This window comes from Theropithecus gelada, chromosome X (genome assembly GCF_003255815.1).
Source record: "Theropithecus gelada isolate Dixy chromosome X, Tgel_1.0, whole genome shotgun sequence".
NCBI lineage: Eukaryota > Metazoa > Chordata > Mammalia > Primates > Cercopithecidae > Theropithecus > Theropithecus gelada.
This window is the reverse complement of record NC_037689.1, coordinates 36,924,276-36,934,690: the sequence shown is the minus strand read 5'-3', so window position 1 is coordinate 36,934,690 and position 10,415 is coordinate 36,924,276. Positions and strand designations below refer to the sequence as shown.

The window sequence follows — 10,415 nt, the reverse complement described above, 5'->3', positions numbered from 1 at the left end:
TTTTTTTTGAGACAGAGTCTTGCTCTATCGCCCAGGCTGGCGTGCAGTGGCGTGATCTCGGCTCACTGCAAGCTCCGCCTCCCGGGTTCACGCCATTCTCCTGCCTCAGCCTCCTGATTAGCTGGGACTACAGGCGCCCGCCACCACGCCCGGCTAATTTTTTTTTTTGTATTTTTTAGTAGAGACGGGATTTCACTGTGTTATCCAGGATGGTCTCGATCTTCTGACCTCGTGATCCACCCGCCTTGGCCTCCCAGAGTGTTGGGATTACAGGCGTGAGCCACCGTGCCCAGCCACCATGTTTTCTTTATGCATTCATCTGCTGATGGACACTTGGGTTGCTTCCAGGTCTTCGCAATTGTGAACAGTGCTGCATCAGACACGGGAGTGCAGATATCTCTTTGATGTATTGTTTTCCTTTCTTTTGGGTATATACCCAGCAGTAAGATTGCTGGATCATATGGCAGCTCTATTTTTAGTTTTCTGAGGAACCTCCAAACTGTTCCCCATAATGGTTGTACTAATTCATAATCCCACTAACACTGTATGAGGCTTAATAACAAGATTTTAAAGAACAATAGAAAACACTCTTAATTCAACATCTTCAATGGACAACTATTTTTATTGAGCAAAATTATCAAAATAAATGACCTTTTAATAAACAATACATTGGGGGAAATCTACAGAATTGGACTTTATCTTATTTTAAATTTATCTCCGAACTTTTTTCGAAGCGTGACTGAGGTGCATTATATAATATAGATACCAGAATAGAATCATAAAATCACAACTTCTAAAAATCTTCTGTATTTAGTTGCCAGATGCTCTTTGTTTCTAATTTTGTTGTTTAACTCAGTCCTTGCAATATTTATTTTATGAACTGCAATGTTTTTAAGTGCTTAATGACAATTTAAAAAAATTTTATGTGGAAATTGGGTTTCCACATGGAGAACTGAATATAAAAGTCTTCCTTGTGAAACTACTTTTCCTGAGGCCATTGTGGTCGTGCATTTTCTTTTTTCAATTTTTTTTCCCCTTCTTTATTTTTTTTAAGACAGAGTCTCACTAACACTATTGCCCAGGCTGGAGTGCAGTGGCACAATCTCAGCTCACTGCAACCTCTGCTTCCCAGATTCAAACGATTCTCCTGCCTCAGACTCCTGAGTAACTGGGATTACAGGTGCCCGCCACCACGCCCAGCTAATTTTTGTATTTTTAGTACAGATGGGGTTTTGCCATGTTGGCCATGCTGGTTTCAGACTCCTGACCTCAGGTGATCCGCCCACTTTGGCCTCCCAAAGTGCTGGGATTACAGGTGTGAGCCACCGTGCCCTGCCAAGTGGTCGTGCATTTTCATTAGATAGTGCTTCTCTAAGTCACCGCTTAGTCAGCTCATGGGTAATGATGAAAGAAGGCTGTGTGAGAGCCTTTTCCTTTCAAGCTAGATGACTGGAGTCACAGGCAGACTGCTGACAATATCAGGTCAGAGAGGAGGTTTTGTTGGGCACAAAGAGAAGAATAAGACATGTTTCTTTGTCTTTGTCAGGTTTATAAAGAAACAGCCAATAAATACTGTATCACACCATTTAACATTTAAATCAGAATGAGAAATGAAATAAGAGAAAGTTGGCCTTCAGTAGAAAGTCCCCCAGAATTGGCAGTCCCATGAATACCTCAAACTCAGTGCATCTGTAACTGTGCTTATCATGTTCTTCCCTCTGGGACCTGCTCCTCATCTTGGGTTCCTAGTTTCAGAGGCCTGGTGAAACATCCTCTTGGTTTCCCAAGCTGCAAACCTGAGAGTCATCTTACTTCTTTCATCTCCCTATCTAATTAATAAAAAACTCCTGCAATTTTACTTTCTAAGTTTTTCCCAAGTCTATCCTCTCCTTTGTCCTACTCCCATAGTCATCTAAATTCTTTATTATATTTTCAAAATGATTTATTTTTCGCCAGGCGCGGTGGCTCACGCCTGTAATCCCAGCACTTTGGGAGGCCGAGGCAGGTGGATCACGAGATCAAGAGATCAAGACCATCCTGGCCAACATGGTGAAACCCCGTCTCTACTAAAAATACAAAAATTAGCTGGGCGTGGTGGCGGGCACCTGTAATCCCAGTTACTCAGGAAGCTAAGCAGCAGAATCTCTTGAACCCAGGAGGCGGAGGTTGCAGTGAGCCGAGATCATACCACTGTACTCCAGCCTAGCGACAGAGCAAGACTCCGTCCGAAAAAACAAAAAACAATAAAAACTTCTTTTTGTGTTTGTCTTCCCTAATAGAATTCAGCCTACTCAAGGAGAGGCAATTGTTCAGCCTACTCAAGGAGAGGCAATTGTCTTATCATTGTTTCCAAAACATTAGCACCTAGTAGATGCTCAATAAATGTTTGCTGATGTGAACTAAGAGAGAAATTTATAGGAAATCACATAAGAAGACAAATTCCTAGACTGGGGATGAGGATGATACTTAGAAAAACACAAATCAAACTAGTCCTACCAAATACTTTTTAGTAAAAATATAGAAACCCCTAGCAATATGAATTGACACACATTTTCCCCTGACCTTGCCTGTCTCTGCCATCTTAGCATCTTATCTTTAACTTTCCAATTTAATGGGGGTTAGGCTGGGTGTGGTGGCTCACAACTGTAATCCCTGCCCTTTGGCAGGCTGAGGCAAGAGGATCATTTGAACCCAGGAGTTTGAGACCAGCCTGGGCAACATAGCTAGACCCTGTCTACAAATAATTCTTCTAAATTTGTGGGTCATAGTGGTGCATGCCTGTAGTCCCAGCTGCTCAGGAGGCTGAGGCAGGAGGATCGCTCGAGCCTAGGAATTCAAGGCTGCAGTGAGCTATGATCACAACACTGCACTCCAGCCTGGATAACAGAGCAAGACCCTGTTTCACGGGTTATATTGCAACTCTGGAAACAAGTCTTTTTTTGTGTCCAAAGCAAGGACATTTAGAATCCTGATTATCACAAGCATGTATCCTTATTTGTTGAAGCAAAATTGTTTCACATCAAAAACTTGACTGTCCTACATTTCAATGGCATCAGAGCTCCCTACCACTCCTGCAGTTCCTGATGTTCTTTCCAATCTATTGTTGATACACAAAGATGTTTCCCAGCCCTGCTGGTTCTCATGTGCTTCCCACATCCCTACAAGGTACCAAAGATGGTTGCAGACACCATGTTGATGGCTGTTTTCTATGTCCCTTTGGCTTGGTCATGCTATCTTTAGAAGTAACAGCTGGCATGCGTAATTTGCTTGGATTATAGTAGACCAGAGAGGAAGTTGTGGCAAGAAAGACAGTAGATCTGTGGAGAATTGCCAAGGATTTTGTAAGCATGGATTTTGGGACCACAGCTAGCTGATTTCTCCAGTGCTTTTGGTTCCTGCCATGTTTGTTCATGATTCAGAGGGGAGTCATATTAATGGAAAATGGAAAATGGAAATAATTGTTGTTGCAAATGCTTATTGAGTGCTTACTGGGCGACACATAATGTTTTAAGTGTTTGACATATAGTAACTCGCTCAATCCACCCAATAACTTCATGAAGTTTCATAATACTGTAAAGATGTGGAGTTCCCTCACCTATTCACCAGCACGGGGAATTCCTCTAGGCAAATACACAGGAAGACATACTTGGAGATGGTGAGAATGAAATAACAAATCCTCTGGCTCTCTCTTTGCCTGTCATTAGGTCAATGGAGTGACAGTTCACGGAGCCACGCCCCTCTTCAATGCTTGCTGCAGCGGCAGTGCTGCATGTGTCAATGTGCTGCTGGAGTTTGGAGCCAAGGCCCAGTTTGAGGTGCACCTGGCCTCGCCCATCCATGAGGCAGTGAAGAGAGGTAAATGAGCCACCACAATGCATGTGAAACATTGATGGGCTCACTCCAATCTGTATGAATCAATGGTCTAGTGTTAGTCATTCAAGGGTGACCCTGATCTTCCTCACCATTAGAATATATGTGGCCTAGAAATCCCACAGCAGTAACTTCAATTTGTCTAAATCTTCAGGAAATACCAGTGTGGCACAAAGAACTCTACTTATAACTTCGGAATGCTTTCCTGACTCAGATGTCCCATTTCCTGGGGATGGTCTGTTGGCAGACCTTTCCAGAGCCTCTTTGCTGGTGTTTTGGTGGCAGCTGGTACAGCCAAGGCAGTAGTTGTGACTTACTTGAATTGTACTATGCTTATGTCTCTGTCCTTGGTAGGCAAGAATAGCTTATCCTCTAAAGTCCATAAAATACCAACCACTAACCTAAAATAAACTATGAAAGTATCTGAAACCCAAGGCTGATACTATCTCTAATGGAATAGTAAATGTAACTGTTCATAATAAGTTACACAATCTAGATGGACTGATGACTTCAAAGTCATAATTATGGGAAAGAAAAGGCTGCAACTTTCCAAAGTATAGCATTGGAAATCTTGAAGGTGACTCCAGACTCCTGTGTTGTCAGTTAATTTCAAAGTGAAGGAAAATAGTAAATTTAAGGAATTTAGAAACTATATGCACAGACTAGACATGAAGGAGAAGATGCCACTGAAAGGACAAGGCCATTTGTCAAAGGTCACACACCCAAAGAGCGACATTTTGATGATAGCCAGTGAGGGAGTTGTTCTCTTAACTGAGATCAGAAATACAATGGTGAAGTTAAAACACTCTAGAATAGTGATCTTTGCTGGTGTAATTTGGGATGAAATACTTTATTTCAAAAGGCAAAAGTGAAAGATTTGTTCCAGGTTATTAAACATGTCACTTGCCAATTTTTTTTCCAGTGGATTACCTTAAATGATGCAAAAGACCCAAATCTAAATTTATCTATGTATTTTATGTTCTAAATGTATTTAATACACATTTATTAAATAATAGCTGATGTTAGTCATTTCCCAAACATCATGTAAGTCCTTTAATTTGTAGAGTAATGAACTACTTTGGAAACGATATAAATGTCTTTCTTTCTTTTTTTCTTTTTTTTGACAGAGTCTCATGCTATTGCCCAGGCTGGAGTGCAGTGGTATGATTTCTGCTCACTGCAACCTCCGCCTCTCAGGTTCAAGCGATTCTCCTGCCTCAGCCTCCCAAGTACTGGGATTGCAGGTGCCCGCCACCACAATTGGCTAATTTTTCTATTTTCAGTAGAGACGGAGTTTCACCATGTTTGTCAGTCTGGTCTCGAACTCCTGACCTCAGGTGATCCACCTGCCTAGGCCTCCCAAAGTGCTGGGATTACAGGCGTGAGCCACCGTGCTCGGCCATATAAGTCTTTTTTTTTTTTTTTTTTTTTTGAGACAGAGTCTTGCTCTGTCTCACAGGCTGGAGTGCAATGGCACAATCTTGGCTCACTGCAACCTCCACCTCCGGGGTTCAAGCGATTCTCCTGCCTCAGCCTCCCAAGTAGCTGGGATTACAGGCACCTGCCACAGTGCTCAGCTAATTTTTGTATTTTTGAGTAGAGACAGGGTTTCGTCATGTTGGCCAGGCTGGTCTCGAACTCCTGACCTCAGGTGATCCACCCATCTCAGCCTTCCAAAGTGCTGGTATTACAAAAAGTCTCTATTAAAAATTTAATATTGATTTGATATAAATGTTTGAAGTAAAAATTAATATTATTTGTATTTCCGTACAAATGTTTAAAAATTGATAAGTATTGGGAATGGTTTGAATTAATTAGGTATGTCTGCAGTGCTTGGCTGATTATATTTGGAGCTTTTGGTATCTGTGTGCCTATAAAACATATATATGCTCGTAATAAACCCATACTTTGTGTGTTTCTGTATATTTTTCTGTATTGTAAAAGCATGTTAAGGATAAATATCCACAGAATGGAAGCATGATTAGCAAATTCATTATTTTATACACTTTGTATTAGTGCTAGCCATTTAACTTTTCTGTATTCATTTTTAAAACTTTCTGAGAATATTTAAATTTAACTCAAACTAGGCTGTTTCTTGTTCTTCAAAAAAAAGACAAGAATTATTCAAAAATATGTGTTAAATACCCTGTATTTTCCAAGTAGTTTTAGGGACTTACCAGATATTATTTCTGGATTCTTATAGCTCTAAACCTCTATGAACAAGCTGAGTCATAGTTTGAATCAATACCTTGACATACTGATGCTGTAATCCAGGTATAATATTTAATTATGTGAACAAATAGTTTGAATTGACAGTCCTGATTTGTACATTTTAATGCATATTTATACTTAATTTAGAATTTGTGATAAATCAGGTAGGTCTAAAATGAAGCTTACTTTTATGTTATCGGCAAAGAATAGGTTGGCTAAATTAATTAGTAATGACATGATTTTTTTAGGGAGACATTTAAATCTTCAAAGAGAACTAACTCTTTGCAAGCTCCCATCAATACCTCAGAAGCACTCTCTCCTGAACGAAGCATTCACAGGTTGCGAATTAATCATGTCTATCTATTTATTGGGCAAACTCTCAAAAGAGAATGCTTGCTTACATAGTTGTTGTTAGCCACTGAATTTGAAAGTGTATTTAAATATATTCTACACGTAAGACTTCTTTATTCTTTCTCATAGGTATTTTCCAGACTAACCAAAATAAAGTTGCAGGCCATATATCCAATCTCACATCATGGAGAAAGAAGAGAATGAGAGATTTGTAATGGAGAGGGGACAGGGTTCCCTTGGGTTTGAGTACTAGCTTTTCAGAGTAATAATAGGCCTAGTCGTTTGTCCCTCTGGGTCTTGTCACTTCCATTTGTAAAATGGTGGCATCATTCTGGAAAGTGATTTCAACTGTGCTACTTGGAGCCCTTAGTTTAGTTCAAGTTAAATCGGGTTGCAAAGAGAAGCTGGAGTGGGGAAGCATGGCCATGCTCCTCTTTTTATTGGCATTATTTTGGGGGTTTCTACCTAAGATTTCCAAAAACAAACAAAAAAATTTTTTTTTCTACTGCAAAAAGAGATCTAGGTTACTTATTTTTTTTATTTATGTATTTTGAGACAGAGTCTTGCTCTGTCAGGCAAGCTGGAGTGCAGCGGCGCGATCTCAGCTCTCTGTAACCTCCACCTCCTGGGTTCAAGCGATTCTCCTGCCTCAGCTTCCCGAGTAGCTGAGATTACGGGCATGTGCCACCATGCCCGGCTAATTTTGGTGTTTTTAGTAGAGATGGGGTTTCACCATGTTGGCCAGGCTGGTCTCAAATTCCTGACCTCAGGTGATCCACCCACCTCAGCCTACCAAAGTGCTGGGATTATAGGCTTGAGCCACTGCACCTGGCCAACCTAAGTTATTTCTAAAGCCCATTTCAGATAAGCAATCCTATAATTCTGTGAATATTTAATATGTCCCTTACTTGAGTGAGGGTATCTTGTGTTCCACCAGGTCACAGAGAGTGCATGGAGATCCTGCTGGCAAATAATGTTAACATTGACCATGAGGTGCCTCAGCTTGGAACTCCCCTGTATGTGGCGTGCACCTACCAGAGGGTAGACTGTGTGAAGAAACTTCTAGAATTAGGTAATTTCCAAAATTATTTTCATGAAGAAACCTATTAACTTTGTTGGTTTTCTATACCTTCAAAGATGAAGTTCTTGTCACGGTTGAAAAATATTCGGTTAGCATTTTATGTTTGAATGCTAAAAACAAAACTTCTCTAGAGAAATGACTGTATTTCTCAGTCCTGCTTTCTTTGATGTTAACTCCATTTACCTGGTATTGTTCTCCCTGGTTGTCACAAGATGGCTGCCAGCAATACCTGGGCTTACAGCCCTCCTTATCCATACACAGCAAGAAAGAGCATTGGCTCTTTTTGAGTCACATGCCCATCTTTGAACCCCTCATGGGGGCCAAGGAAATACAATACATTGATTGGTTTAGGCCTAGATTTCAACCTACTCTGCATTTATTAGGCTTCCCTGGAAACACAAGAACTGAAACTCACAAGAGGGTGGTTTCCCTTCGGGAAATCTAGGTATGCTTGCCAAGAAGATGCTGGACAGTAAAAACAACAGACATTTGCTACAGGCTAGTTTATATCTATCCTGCTACAGTATCTAGTCATTTTAAAAGCAATTCTAAAAGGCATATACAGAAACCGAGAGTCTGTGGAAAAATGAACTATCTTTTTCTTTTTTTTTTTTTCCTGTTTTTGAGATGAAGTTTCGCTCTTATTGCCCAGGTTGGAGGGCAATGGCGCGACCTCAGCTCACTTGCAACCTCCACCTCCAGGGTTCAAGCGATTCTCCTGCCCTAGCCTCCTGAGTACCTGGGATTACAGGCGCACACCACCACACCCGGCTAATTTATTGTATTTTTAGTAGAGACAGGGTTTTACCATGTTGGCTAGGCTGGTCTTGAACTCCTGACCACAGGTGATCCACCCACCTCAGCCTCCCAAAGTGCTGGAATTACAGGTGTGAGCCACTGTGCTTGGCTGGAAAAATGAAATATCTTGAAACTATTATTTGACTAAAGATTCAACAAACTTAGCCCCTGACATAAAGGTGGAGATTGTAGTAAAAACCTTTATTGTGAATTTTTATCTTGAGGAAGTTTTTGTCTTTTTTACTTCCCATCATTTACTATTCTCTGTAGTCAGTTCAGAAATCATTTCTTGAGCCCCAAATAATATAAATACTAAATAAACTTAGCTTTATCTTTTGCCCCCAAACATAATAACTATGTAACAAGAGCCTCAAATACTTTATTTTGTATGCCACACAGTTTGTATGGGAAAGCAAATATTTAAAATAATTAAAAATATCTAAATTCACTTTTCTCATCAAATAATTTCAAGTAGTCTTAGTAGGCATTGCTGAGGTTCTAGGCTTAAATCACATGTTTTCAAAGATTTGTCAAATATGTCATGGTACTTAAAATGTCTTTATATGCAATTACTATATTTGAAGCTCATTGTGCTTTACATTACCATTTAGTGTTGAATTGTGGCCATCTGTTTTGTTAAGGAGCCAGTGTCGACCATGGCCAGTGGCTGGACACCCCACTCCATGCTGCAGCAAGGCAGTCCAATGTGGAGGTCATCCACCTGCTAACCGACTATGGAGCTAACCTGAAGCGTAGAAATGCTCAGGGCAAAAGTGCGCTTGATCTGGCGGCTCCAAAAAGCAGCGTGGAGCAGGCGCTCTTGCTCCGTGAAGGTAACCAAGGGCTGGGTATCCATTCTTCTTCCATAAGCACATTCTCTCCCCTTCCTGTCTCATCTGTAGCATTTTTTTCCTTTTTCTTTTCTTTTATTCTTTTTCCTTTTTTTTCTTTCTTTTCTTTTTCCTTTCTCTTTCCTTTTTCTTTTTAATTGAAGGTGGCATTGTGGGAGGTGACAAGCTCTGCTGTCACTGACCTGTCTTCTGGGATTTTATATGCTGTGTATATTCACTAAAAACCAAGGGGCATTTACATATAACCAGAGTGTTGCTTTGTATTTTCCATAACAAGAAAATAACCAGAAAACTGGCCGGGTGTGGTGGCTCACGCCTGTAATCCCAGAACTTTGGGAGGCCAAGGCGGATGGATCACAAGGTCAGGAGTTGGAGACCAGCCTGACCAACATGGTGAAATCCTGTCTCTACTAAAAATACAAAAATTAGCCGGGTGTGGTCGCTGGTGTCTGTGGTTCCAGCTATTCAGGAGGCTGAGGCAGGAGAATTGCTTGAACCTGGGAGGCGGAGGTTGAAATGAGCCGAGATTCCACCACTGCATTCCAGCCTGGGCAACAGAGCGAGACTCCGTCTCAAAAAAAGAAAACCAGAAAACCTTGTTTTTACCCCAAAAATGTTGAATTTCCATTTCTGTCCTGGCATAAGCATATGATTGAGCAAACCAAAACTCTTTGTAATGTTGGGAGACAATCTGATGGCAAATTCAAAAGACTTGAGTCAGAGTCAGTAGGGGAGGACACAGAGTATTTCAGAAACCCGACTAAATGGTGAGGTTGCGTGCCTGTTCCCCAGATCAGGGAGTAGGTGGGTCTGCATACCTCATTGCTTCATTCCCATTTCCACCACGGGCATTAAGAGCAACTATGATGCCAGAAGAGGTAAGGCGAGCATCTGAAATTCAGAAGAGAACTTCTTACATCTATACAGTAAGAAAATATTTTGAGCCTATATTGATTATTTGTGTGCTTGGAGAATATTAAGACAATTATCATTATTCAGCTTTACGTGTGCCAGGCACTGGGCTAAATTTGAAACATAGATCAATCTCACTGAATTTTTACAACTTTAGAGCAGTGGGAACTTTATTCGGTAGTAGCTGGTTGCTATGCCAGGTACAAATGGGAAAAGAAAAGCATAGGCAAGGTCACACAGCTAGCTATATAATAGAATTAGGTAAGATTCTGAGCCATCTGACCCCAGAATGTGCACTCGTTTTTTTTTTTTTTTTTTTTTTTTTTTTTTTTTTTTTTTTT

The 10,415-nt window shown here is 40.7% G+C and overlaps 1 protein-coding gene across 3 annotated transcripts in view; it reads left to right on the top strand.

Moving 5' to 3' along the window:
- Nucleotides 1-10,415, top strand: part of ASB11 (ankyrin repeat and SOCS box containing 11) — a 31,530-nt gene that overhangs the window by 20,293 nt on the left and 822 nt on the right. For all 3 annotated transcript variants that reach the window (XM_025373089.1, XM_025373088.1, XM_025373090.1), the window contains exons 4-6: nt 3,705-3,855; nt 7,370-7,504; nt 8,953-9,144. In XM_025373089.1, the coding sequence (XP_025228874.1) occupies nt 3,705-3,855; nt 7,370-7,504; nt 8,953-9,144 (478 nt within the window). The remainder of the gene's footprint in view (nt 1-3,704; nt 3,856-7,369; nt 7,505-8,952; nt 9,145-10,415) is intronic.